We start from the raw sequence: 13,634 nt of genomic DNA, 5'->3' as shown, positions 1-13,634 counted from the left end.
CATGTGTGTGCGTGCCTGTGTGTGTACGTGGGTGAGTGTTTGTGTGTTCCTCCAACTGCCATATTCAAATTTAGATGAGAGGTTCTGTATTGCTGTGGCATTCACAGTTCACAATCATCTGAACAGATCACACACTTTATATCAAAATGGAAGTCAATTAACATTCAATGCAATAACCCTAAAAAGTGACGGCCTGTCACGTCCTGGCCTTAGTTCCTTTTTTATTTCTCTATTTTGGTTTGGTCAGGGCGTGAGTTGGGGTGGGCATTCTATGTTTTGTTCTGTGTGTTGTATTTCTATGTGTTTGGCCTGGTATGGTTCCCAATCAGAGGCAGCTGTCAATCGGTGTCTCTGATTGAGAATCATACTTAGGTAGCCTGTTCCCACCTGTGTTTGTGGGTAGTCGTTTCCTGTTTTGTGTTTTTTCACCTTACAGGACTGTTTCATGTCGTTCACTCGCTTTGTTGTTTTTTTGTCATTCAGTGTTCAGTTTAATAAAATTTACAATGAACACTTACCACGCTGCGTGTTGGTCCGATGATTCCTATTCCTCATCATCAGACGAAGAGGACAGCCGTTACACGGCCATAGAGACAAAAAACATGTTAAACCATTAACACAACTTCCCAGTTGTTACATTTCCATGACAGTCCCATAATAACACATTATGTATTGTTTCTATGTATACCCTGGAGAACAGCAACAGCCCAGGCAGGCAGGAAGGTTTTGAGGTGTGTGTGACTTGAAAATGCATCTCTCCCTCCTGCTTGACATAATCATTCCAGCGGGATAATCGTTACAAGTCTCATTCACCAGCCTGGATACGAGGTTAGCCCACGACAGTACGCAGTTGAATAGTCAAGACACTACACTGCCCTCGAGTGGCTTGAATAGGCACTGCACCTCACACAGACAACAGGGTCGTGTTCAGGAGAGTTCAGCCGCATACTGGATATTGCAGATATAAGTGCGATGAATAGAGTTGAAATGATGCCTTACTTCGCATGTCAAAGAGGTATGTCAGTTCTACACAATATATTTCTATCTGTGTGCTTCAGTGATTCAGTCACAGGAATGGGAGGGAATTATGTTGTGTGTGTGTGTGTCTGTGTGTGTTCCTCCAACGGGCATATCCAAAGCTTATCTGGCTGTACAATAAAGTAAGGTAGGTGAAAGTAGACCCTTCAAAATAGCTGGTCAATAACAATGTGTAGGTCTACAGTGTTTGCATTTTTTGTTTTCATAATATGATATAAATGTAATCTTGGTGGTTTGTATGTTGTTAGTATCAGGGCACAAGGCGAGACCCAGATGCAGACACAGGAGGCAGATGGTTGGAGTCTGAGATGTTTATTGAATCTAAAGGGGGTAGGGAAGAGAATGGTCGTGGACAGGCAAAAGGTCAAAACCAGTTCAGAGTCCAAAAACAGGCAAGGGTCAAAACCGGGAGGACTAGCAAAAAGAGAATAGGCGCACAGGAAAAACAGACTGGTTGACTTGGACATAAAAGATGAACTGGCACAAAGAGACAGGAAACACAGGGATAAATACACTGGGGAAAACAAGCCACACCTGGAGGGGGTGGAGACAATCACAAGGACAGGTGAAACAGATCAGAGTGTGACAGTTAGCCCTATTAGCCTACTGTATTGTTGCTGTATGACTATGGGGCTAATTCAGCCGGCCTAAAATATACCGTAAGAGTGACATTTCTGCAGAACTGAAACTCTTCAGTAAATGGGAAATTAAACCCATAGGCCTACATATTTGATATTGGGGCCGTTGTGGCGAATTAATCAGAATTAGTTGGGTAACATAGATAACTCTGATTATTTGCATAATATGCTTTTGTGAGATACTTGTCATTAGAATGTATCCTTTTCGACTATAGTGTTGGCAGTTGCACTTTTCCCTCAGCTAGGGCTCAGTCACTTGGGGCCCAGAGAGGGGAGAGGTCAGGTTCGCCTTTCACATGTCCCTGGTGCTACGCAGAATATCAGAAAGGGGAGAGAACAGAATGGAACATTGTTTTCATATGTGAATATGTCTATACCTACTCTTAAACCATGTGAAGGGATGGTGTGATTAATGGGGAACCAATTACTTGTCTCCACAATGTCTATGCACTTATCCTGGGATAGTATATGACCTAGAGGCTCACTCCCCTCAGTTAGCTTGTCCAGGAGTGGGGTCGAGAGGGAGTTTACTTGAGATGGGAGTATCTAGAGTTGACAATTGAGTTATGCCTTGGATGAGGTAATGTTTTTTGTACTATGAAGTACCAGGAACGAGATTAGAACCTCGTTTTAGAGACCAAACTGAGCGATAATTTATAGCGAATGCTATCTGGCTAAGGGTTACTCCTTTCTCAAGTAAAAGTCCCTTTGTGAAGAGTTCCTAAGATCTGTGGTTCGTCATGTAGGTTGAGAGGGGTGTATCTTGGCTATAAAAGATCTTTATACTTTTCTGGTGGCACTTTTCAATGGTTCATTAGAGATAGCGCATCATTGAAAGTCAAAGGCTATTGCAAAGCTTAATTATGATTAAAGATGTAATTTATGTATAACTCTGACTGGTGAGTAGTTTGTAACTTTCCTCATTTGGTAAAGCAGAAAAATGACACCACACCATTCTCACTCTTGTGATTTTACTTCTCTAATACTTCTCACACTGTGTCTGGCTCGAGAAGATGATTTCCAATCTTCTTAATGCTCTCGTGCTGCTGTTGGCATTGGGCCGAACTGGGGCAAGATACCGAACAACATCATCGCCCTATAGAGCCCCTTCAGGTACAGTATTCAAATATGCCCACACACCCCAGGTAGCACATGTGATTCCTTGGAAGTTGTGGGAACATAGGTTTTTGGTTTCCCATTGGTTCTGAGAACAAAGCCATAAGTTTCCAGACCGTTACCGTAAAATTAACATTCTGAGAACATTAGGGAACTTACATTTTTAGGTTGCAGGGAGGTTCAGAGAATGTTTTTCTATGTTTCCCTGAAAGTTTCCCTCTGAGGTTTTATTGACATTCTGATAATGAAAATGATGGGTTATTTGAAGGTAATTATATAACGTTCTGAGAACATGTTCCAATAAGACTCAATAACTCTGTTAGCTTAGTTTACTCGTTTCGAACTCCAAGCATAGATGGGACACATGGAAATGTATTTGCTTGGATACTAATCATGCAAACACATTTCTTTTATATTGTTGCATGGCGTCAGTGAGATGCAACCCATGTTTAGTCTATTCAATCATACCGTATTTCAAAGGACTCATTAAGATCAGGTGTGGCCAATTAGTGGACACGGCAAACACACCTGAATACACTTGCGACATTTTCAGGAAACTAGTCTAGAACCAAAAATATCTTATATTCTAAGACCATGTTCTTTGTATGTTTGGTGGGAAGTTGATGGAATATTCTCCTAACCCTACACATGAATGTTTTTGCCACATTCCCATGAAACATGTCTAGAACATTAATATCTAATGTTTTGAGAACATGGTTGCCATGTTCTGTGTATGCTTGGTGGGACGTTGATGGAATATTCTCCTAACCCACAGAAAACTAGACATTTCAATGTTCTTGCAATGTTCGCATGAAACGTGTCTAGAACATTAGTACCTTATGTTCTGAGAACATGGTAACCACGTTCTGGGTAGGTTATATTTGACATTACGGGAACAATATCTTAGAAACATATCATTCACATTAGTAAATGACCTAATGCGACTCTTAAGGGAACGTTCTCTAATGTTGTGGGAACGTTTGCTGTTATCTGGGCACCTGAACGCACACACCCACACACACAAGACGCTAGGTCTGGGTTCTTTGTAGTGTTCCGTGACAAATGACTTTTATAGTAGTGCTATACATAATATTGGATTGATTGATGAATTGTTTGACAGATTGTTGATTCTCTGCCCCCAGTTCCCACCACAGACCTGCGTGGTCAAATGTTTACAGTGTCGAACGTCGGGGGATTTATCATGTACACAGACGCGGTCTCTCCCTACTCCTCTCCCACTGTCTACCCCACTTCTTCTCCCTCCTCTCCATACACCTCATATCCCTACACCACCCCCTCTCCCCCTCTCTCTGCTCTGACTGTGTGCCTGCGTTACATGGCTGAGGAGGGAAAAGACTTGACTCTCTTCAGCCTCACTCAGGGGAACTACTGGAACCTGTTACTGGAAAGGAACAGTGGGATGGACTACCTCTCCACCCATTCCTCCTCTCAGTCCTTCCGCTCCTATAGGCTGTTATCAAAGTACATCACAGACATAGAGCAACGCCCTTGGACCAATCTGTGTGTTACTTGGGAAGCAGAGACGGGTGTGGCCCAGGTGTGGAGGGGCGGGACTGTCAGCATTAGGAAGAGAGTGCTTGGACAGGTAAGAGGGGAGAGTGGGGAGAAACATAGAGGGGGAGACTGGGAAAGGAGAGGGAAGAGAGAGGGTGATATACTGTGCCTTCAAAAGGTATTCACACCCTTGACTTTTTCCACATTTTGTTGAGTTACAAATTGGGATTAAAATGGATGTAATTGTCTTTTTTTTCAATGATGTAAACAAAATATGTCAAAGTGGAAGAAAAAGTATTATATTTTTTGAAGATTAATGAAAAATAAAACACTAATATATCTTAATTAAATAAGTATTCAACCCCCTGAGTCAATACATGTTAGAATGACCTTTGGCAGTGATTACAGTTGTGAGTCTTTATGGATAAATCTCTAAGAGTTTTGCACACCTGAATTGTACAATATTTGCCCATATTTCTTTTTTTAAATCTTCAAGATCTGTCAAGTTGGTTGTTGATCATTGCTAGACAGCCATTTTCAAGTCTTGTCATAGATTTGCAGGCTGATTTAAGTCAAAACTGTAACTATGCCACTCAGAATCATTCAATGTAGTTATGGTAAACAACTCCAGTGTATATTTGGCATTGAGTTTTAGGTTATTATCATGCTAAAAGGTGAATTTGTCTCACAGTGTCTATTGGAAAGCAGATTGTACCAGGTTTCCTGCTAGGATTTTACCTGTGCTTAGCTCTATTCCATTTATTTGTATCCCCCCAAAAACTCCCTAGTCCTTACCGATGACAAGCATACCCATAACATCATGCAGCCACCACGAGCTTAAAAATATGATGTGATGTGTTGTTATGGATTTTCCCCAAACATAATGCTTGGTATTCAGGACAAATAGTATATTTCTTTGCCACATTTCTTGCAGTATTATTTTTGTGCCTCATTGCAAACAGGTTGCATGTTTTGGAATAATTTATTTTCTGTAGACTTCCTTCAGATTCTGTACAGACTACAATATGAATCCATCCTCAGTTTCTCCTATCCACAAGCATTAAACTCTGAAACCGTTTTAAAGTCATGTTAACCAATATCATCGCACACAGAGTCCATACAACTTATTATATGACTTGTTAAGCAAATGTTTACTCCTGAATGTATTTAGGCCATAACAAAGGGGTTGAATACTTGGATGATAGCGGGGTGACTTCAGGAAACAGCAGAGGGAGCGCCCCCCTATCCACATCGACCGGACAGTAGTGGAGAAGGTGGAAAGTTTTAAGTTCCTCGGTGTACACATCACGGACAAACTGAAATGGTCCACCCACACAGACAGCGTGGTGAAGAAGGCACAACAGCGCCTCTTCAACCTCAGGAGGCTGAAGAATTTTGTCTTGTCACCGAAAACACTCACAAACTTTTACAGATGCACAATTGAGAGCATCCTGTCGGGCTGTATCACTGCTTGATATCAACTGCTCCACCTACAAGCCTCTCCAGAGGGTAGTGCGGTCTGCACAACGCATCATCGGTGGCAAACTATCTGCCCTCCAGGACAACTACGTCACAGGGATGCCAAAAAGATCATCAAGGACAACAACCGCCACTGCCTGTTCACCCCGCTATCATCCAGAAGGCGAGGTCAGTACAGGTGCATCAAAGCTGAGACCGAGAGACTGAAAAACAGCATCCATCTCAAGGCCATCAGACTGTTAAACAGCCACCACTAACATTGAGTGGCTGCTGCCAACATACTGACTCCAATCTCTAGCCACTTTAATAATTAATAATTGGATGTAATTACTGTATCACTAGTCACTTTAAACAATGCCACTTTATATCATGCTTACATACCCTACACTACTCATCTCATATGTACAGTATATACTGTACTCTATACCATCTACTGCATCTTGCCTATGTTGCACGGCCATCGCTCATCCATATATTTATATGTACATATTCTAATTCATCCCTTTACACTTGTGTGTATAAGGTAGTTGTTGTGAAATTGTTTGATTATTTGTTAGATATTACTGCGCTGTCGCATTTCGCTACAGTCGCATTAACATCTGCTAACCATGTGTATGTGAACAATAAAATTAGATTAGATTTCATTTGATTTGAAAACATTTCAGTTAAAAATGTTTTATTAATTTGTGAAAATGTCAACAACAAAAAATCCACTTTGACACTGTGGCATTGTGGGGTATTGTGTGTAGATCAGTGGCACAAACGTTTAATTTAATCAATGTAAAATTCAAGCTGTAACACAACAAATTATGGAAAAAGTCAACGGTGTGAATAGTTTCTGATAGCACTGTAATTGCACCACAGCTGGCCTTGAGCCTCTTAACGTGAGTCATGGGGTAGTAAGGAAAGACACAAGACACATTTCAAATCAAATCAAATAAAACGAACCGGGGGCACCGTAGGGAGAGTTAAAGTGACTATGCATAGATTATAAACAGAGAGTAGCAGCAGCGTAAAAGAGGGGTCGCCCATTGATTAGCTGTTCAGGAGTCTTACAGCTTGGAGGTAGAAGCTGTTAAGAAGCCTTTTGGACCTCAACTTGGTGCTCCAGTACCATATACCGAATACAACAGGTGTAGACCTTACAGTGAATCGTTTTCCAATCACTTCATTGCAAGACCGGAAACCCCATTGTCATTTGTTAATTCAAATACCTCAACCCCTGTATATAAATCCCATTGGTTATTTGCAACCATTTTACATCTAAACTCATCAACACAAAATACAATTCTCAATACACCACACTTCTCCACGGAAATTCTCACTTCCTCTGAAAATATCCTTGATGAACATCATGGGTTTTCCAAAACCGTTTCACTTATCAACTCATATACAACCTGTTTACAGATCCAATCGGTCCGGAGGCCTTCTGGCCCTTTCTGGCCTCGCATGACACTCTGGGCCCTCAGGCTCACGGCCTGGCACAATCTGTGTCTCTGTATGCGTGCCTGTCACAGTCGTAGGTCCCAAGTCCCAATCAGAAATGTTCCACTCTGACACATTCAGGTCTTCTCTTGGATTGTGTTGCATCATCATTTGATCCACATGCTTCTTTTTTTAAATTTTATTTTATACCCCCTTTTTATATCCCCAATTTCGTGGTATCCAATTGTTAGTAGCTACTATCTTGTCTCATCGCTACAACTCCCGTATGGGCTCGGGAGAGACGAAGGTTGAAAGTCATGCGTCCTCCGATACACAACCCAACCAAGCCGCACTGCTTCTTAACACAGCGCGCATCCAACCCGGAAGCCAGCCGCACCAATGTGTCGGAGGAAACACAGTGCACCTGGCAACCTCGGTTAGCGTGCACTGCCACCGGTCCGCGACAGGAGTTGCTGGTGCGCGATGAGACAAGGACATCCCTACTGGGCCAAACCCTCCCTAACTCCGGACGACGCTAGGCCAATTGTGTGTCGCCCCACGGACCTCCCGGTCGCAGCCGGTTACGACAGAGCCTGGGCGCCAACCCAGAGTCTCTGGTGGCACAGCTGGCGCTGCCGTACAGCACCCTTAACCACTGCGCCACACGGAAGGCCCTTTGATCCACATGCTTCTTACACAATTTTCCCTCAGGCTGCACTACATGCAAGTACCGAGTTCCCAATCCCAGGTAGCCATTTTTCTCTCCTCCCAGGTAATCTCGGAAAGCGCTGTTTGTTCAGACTGAAAAAAATGAATAGCTTGCTGAAAACCGGGCTGAAAACCTGGGTTTAACCAATAATAACCTTGTTCTAACCTGTCTTTTTAGGAACAACTCTGCTGGAGTTTTTCCAGTTGTGGCATGCGGTGTATTCCTGTAGGCGAACAGAAAGTTGTCCACACTATGCTGTACAGACCGTCCTGATCACTTGTCCTTCTCTAGTGCCTGTTTTAGATTCTGTACAAGTCGCTCTGCTGCACCATTTGAAGCTGCATGGTACGTACGGAGCCGACTCGATGTGTTTCACCCCATTCAACTGGAAGGATGTCTCCAACTTTTTTGACACCAGCTGCGGCCAATTGTCTGAAACCCACTCCTCAACTAACCCGTAGGCTGAGAACATTCCCCAGAGTGTCTCTACTGTGGCTGTAGCATTACTCATACACTTTACTTCTGGCAAGCTTGAGTAGGCATCCGTAACTACTAAGAACCGGTGCTTTCCCTTTTGAGCAAAATCTATATGGATACGCTGCCAGGGCCTCTCAGGCCATTTCCAGGGATGCACTGGTGTAAGGTTCGGCATATATCTATTAGACTGACACACCTGGCATCTCCTTACCATGTCTTCTGTCTGAGTCTAACCTGGGCCACCCAAAGTGGCTCCATATGCAAGAGCTTTCATTTTGACCATGCCCCAGTGGTTTTGAGGTAGCTCATTCTGTAGGTGCCTTTGTAGAGGGCACCACCGCTCTCACACCCCATAACACAGTCACTTTGTACAGTGAGCTCATCCCATTCTCACCCAATAAGGCTTTAGTTCAGGATCAGTAACACGGTTAGGCCACCCTGTAAGTGTGAAGTGCTTCACCTTAGCTAAACCCTTGTCCTTGGTAGTTTCCCTGGCTATGTGCTTCGTTAAAATGGGAAGTACATCTAAAAATGACACTCGATAGTTTGGATTGCTCTCTGCCCCCTCTTCATGGGAAGCCTAGATAACCCATCTGCATTAGCATGCCGCTGAGAGGACTTGTATTGTATAAAATATTGATATGCAACTAGTATTAACACCGACCTCTGGAGTCTGGCTGCTGCTAGAGCTGGAACTCTTGTTTTTGGTCCTAGTATTTTCACAAGTCGCTGATGGTCTGTCAGCAATGTAAACTTACGACCATGTAGGTAGTCATGGCATTTCATTACCCCAAATATGATCCCTAAGGCCTCCTTCTCTATTTGGGCATACGTGTATTTGGGTTGAGTTATTTGAATTAACAAATGACAATGGGGTTCCCATTCTTGCATTGAAGTGATTTGATTACGAGATGGAAGGACGGTAAAAGTTCAATGATGTATTAGAGAGTTGGGCTGAAGACACTGTAGAGAATAGTCGAATGTAATGTGCTAAGGAGAACATTAAATCAATCTGTTCCGTTTATTTTAAGTGTGCTTCGGAATCGTCAGTAAAAGAACCAAAACATTTTAACAGTTAACGCAATAATTTTAGGGAACAATTCAAAAAAATCTGAATTCTGATTGGCACACACACACACACACACAATTATATTGTCTGAACACCGTCTATGGTACAGGGGAGTCAAGGGCTCACTCCTCCACAACCCTCTCTGCAACCTGTAAAACAAAGAATCCTCAATGAGTTAAATACTACTATTCGGGTTCTTAAGGATATTGTGTCTTTCCCAAAAGTTTAGCAATGTGCATTGGTAGTTTATTGGTATTTAACTTATGTTTAAAAAAATATATATCTGTGCTTTGACCAGAAAAACCTGAAATCATATGCATTTGCTAGGTTTTAAATCCAAATGGAAAAACAAAACATGACTCAATCCAATGCTTTAATGAAGGGTGCCATTGGAGCACACTTAGGGAGGTAGAGCAGGGTTTCTCAAACTATGGGTCAGGACCCAAAGTGGGCCCTGGGTATGTGAGAGGTGGGTCGAAAGTTGATACATTTAGAATCAAATATAATAATATTTCTTATTCATTTGGGTTGTTGGAGGACAGTGAATTCCTAATTTGGGTCTCGAGCTGAACCCCTGAGGTAGAGAACCGGGACATAACACAAATCACGACACAAAGGTGATGAGAGAGAGAATGCTGTATTGGTCAGAGAGCAGACTGGGAGAAGAACCTCAGCAGAAACCTGATGGGGAAAGACGGTCACCACCTGGGCCAAAGTAGTGTCACTGACTGTTGGAGTACTTTGTAAGAGACATTTTGGCAGTATGTGGTCGGGATTCAAGAACACTGTGCAGCTCAGAAAGCGCATTGAGAATGATTACTTCCGGTGTAGCAGTGACATTGGTTGTGATGGCAGTGCGTCAAATTCTGCAATCAAAAGATGGAGGAGGAGGAAGCCTTAATCCTGCATCATCATAAGTCTCTGCACTCACGGTGATTAAGGCAGGGATGGCGTGCGCCTGTTCTTGAAGAGAAACGTGTGTTGAAGGAATAAGAGGGAGAAAACAAACAGAAAGGAAAAGTAGGCAGCTTGACCTGGACATCAAATATCTACCAATACTGGTGCCCTCCATGTTTAAAAGCAGTGAGGAGAGGAGTGACGTGAGAGCCCCTACTAGGATGGACTCACCGGAAAAATCTGAATGCTAAAACAAAACCCAAACTCTCGTTCCATGTCACACACACCGAACGTGCGACCTAAGGATAGAATAGACAGTACACACAGGAGGACCAAGGACAATATTAATCCTCCTCCAGACCCTGGCCCATGTCTCAATTTTATTTATGCGTTATTTTACCAGGTAAGTTGACTGAGAACACGTTCTCATTTGCAGCAACGACCTGGGGAATAGTTACAGGGTAGAGGAGGGGGATGAATGAGCCAATTGTAAACTGGGGATTATTAGGTGACCGTGATGGTTTGAGGGCCAGATTGGGAATTTAGCCAGGAAAATCAGACCCCAAGAAATGTTTAGGCTCAACCATATATCTGTCAGAGCCCTTGATACCAGTAGATTCAGGTCCCTCTTAGACCCCATAAGTCAAACTAACTCTAACTGAAAATACCCCCCATGTATCTAGTTTGCTATGTGAAGATGGTCACCCAGTGGATTTTATTTTATTAGGATATTTTTTTAATCTTCATTTGGACTGATCTTCCAAGAGTCCTTAAACATTCAAATACGATTCATAATACGATCACATTTCACATATAACACACTGTTACAAACAGACGTAATACACTAACATATTGTCATGCCCTGACCATAGATAGCCATTGTTTCTCTATGGTGACGTGGGTCAGGGCGTGACTGGGTGTGATCTAGTTGATTTATTTCTATGTGGTGTTCTAAGTTTATTTTCTATGTTGGTGATTTGTATGATTCCCAATTAGAGGCAGCTGGTAATTGTTGTCTGTAATTGGGGATCATATTTAAGTAACTGTTTTTCCCCCACCTGTGTTTATGGGATATTGTTTTTGAGTTAGTGCACATGGCATCGCTGTTGTCACGGTTCGTTGTTAGTTTGTTCATTTGTTTTTTTTGTCTTTGTTTAGTTTCACTTTCTAATAAATAATGTGGAACTCAACATCCACTGCGCCTTGGTCTGACATTTATTCCAGCGAACGTGACACATATTGACCAGATAAATACTCTAAGTCTAAAAAGATTGATTCATCGACCATAGTCCAGCACAACTTTCCTATGTATTATATTTAAATTATTTCAAAGTATTCTTTGAATTTATATATTGAAAGGTTTCTGGTTTGCTCAGTCAATTATTCAATTTATTTATTGCTCTAAATCAAAATGTTCTTTTGCCTATTTCTCTTTTCTGTCTGGATAACATAGATGGTGGGCAGTCTATTCCTAGTATTGACTGAATGACTGTCTCTTACCAACTGAATACTGTTGTGAATAAAGTTTGGCCGTTTTAAATGGTGTATGTTAGGAAATAAATTAAGTGTTTTTTCTCTCGATTAACTTGTTGATTGATGACCAACCAAGAGCATTGTGCATGACTACAACAGAAGAACCATATCGCCACAAAGCACAATCCTTGCTGCTTTGTTCGGTGAAATCTGCAGCCTCCTAATTTCACTTACTGAGCAGTGTACAAAAGAAAGGAAACACTCAAGGAGTACGTCACCTTTCTACAAGAAGAGGGATCTGTTCTGGCTGCTCATAGGATCGTTGCTGCCTCCCTCTCAACCAATCCAATCGCAACGCTCTTGCTAACCAGCAAACAGCTGGTGTTGTTGAGCACAGGAAGCAAGAGTAAGAACTGGAGACACACTGAGGAAGGCACAGCTGAAACATATTCTTGTAGTGTATTAAGACATTTTGCTACTAAGAATTTAAGAAAATAAACAAAGCTTTAACTGCAAGTCATATCGAGTGAGTGCTGGTCCTTTCTTAATTTTTTATCTGAACAAGAAACCATTTGATAACCCCCTACGGTTGAATTGAAGCAGCAGTGCGTCAATCTAAGTTAAATAACAAATAAATCCCCATCAAAATCGTCCAGATTAAGCTAGAGATATGTTTTTTATTGGTAATGGATGCGTCTCACAAAAACGATGGTATTGTCCATTTTGCTCTACGACCTCCACAAGTGTCACAAGACTCGTCTGAAGGTAACAGGTACCAGTTCAATGGAAGTCTGAAGGTAGTTTTGTGCCAGCCCAAAAAAAAGGGGTTATATATATACACACTACCATTCAAAAGTTTGAGGTCACTTAGAAATGTCCTTGTTTTTGAAAGAACATTTTTTTAATTTAGCCATTAAAATAACATCAAATTGATCAGAAATAGTGTGTAGACATTGTTAATGTTATAAATGACTATTGTAGCTGGAAACGGGAGATTTTGTACGGAATATCTACATAGGCCCATTATCAGTAACCATCACTCCTGTGTTGTGTTAGCTAATCCAAGTTAATCATTTTAAAAGGCTAATTGATCATTAGAAAACCCTTTTGCACTTATGTTAGAACAGCTGAAAACTGTTCTGATTAAAGAATCAACAAAACTGGCCATCTTTAGACTACTTGAGTATCTAGAGCATCAGCATTTGTGGGTTCGATAACAGGCTCAAAATGGCCAGAAACAAAGAACTTTATTCTGAAACTCGTCAGTCTATTCTTGTTCTGAGAAATGAAGGCTATTCCATGCGGGAAATTGCCAAGAAACTGAAGATCTCGTAAAATGCTGTGTACTGCTCCCTTCACAGAACAGTGAAAACTTGCTCTAACCAGAATAGAAAGAGGAGTGGGAGGCCCCGTGCACAACTGAGCAAGAGGACATTAGAGTTTCTAGTTTGAGAAACAGACGCCACACAAGTCCTCAACTGGCAGCGTCATTACATAGAACCCGCAAAACACCAGTCTCAACGTCAACAGTGAAGAGGCGACTCCAGGATGCTGGCTTTCTAGGCAGAGTTCCTCTTTCCAGTGTCTGTGTTTTTTTGCCCATCTTAATCTTTTATTTTTATTGGCCAGTATGAGATATGGCTTTTTCTTTGCAACTCTGCCTAGAAGGCCAGCATCCCGGAGTCGCTGCTTCACTGTTGACACTGGGACTGGTGGTTTGTGGGTACTATTTAATAAACCTATGATTTAAGATTAATTTTTGTCTGTCCTTTTTGCCATTTATGAATGTGTTATTCAA

General features: G+C 41.9%; 1 protein-coding gene across 1 annotated transcript in view; it reads left to right on the top strand.

Annotated features, from left to right (window-relative positions):
- Positions 1 to 3,993: 3,993 nt before the first annotated feature.
- Positions 3,994 to 13,634, top strand: part of LOC135543811 (jeltraxin-like) — a 31,981-nt gene continuing 22,340 nt past the window's right edge. The window contains exon 1 of the mRNA XM_064971144.1: positions 3,994 to 4,398. Coding sequence (XP_064827216.1) covers positions 3,994 to 4,398 — 405 coding nt within the window. The remainder of the gene's footprint in view (positions 4,399 to 13,634) is intronic.

This window comes from Oncorhynchus masou, chromosome 8 (genome assembly GCF_036934945.1).
Source record: "Oncorhynchus masou masou isolate Uvic2021 chromosome 8, UVic_Omas_1.1, whole genome shotgun sequence".
Classification (NCBI taxonomy): domain Eukaryota; kingdom Metazoa; phylum Chordata; class Actinopteri; order Salmoniformes; family Salmonidae; genus Oncorhynchus; species Oncorhynchus masou.
The sequence above is the reverse complement of the archived record's forward strand: the minus strand, read 5'-3'. Positions and strand labels throughout refer to the sequence as shown.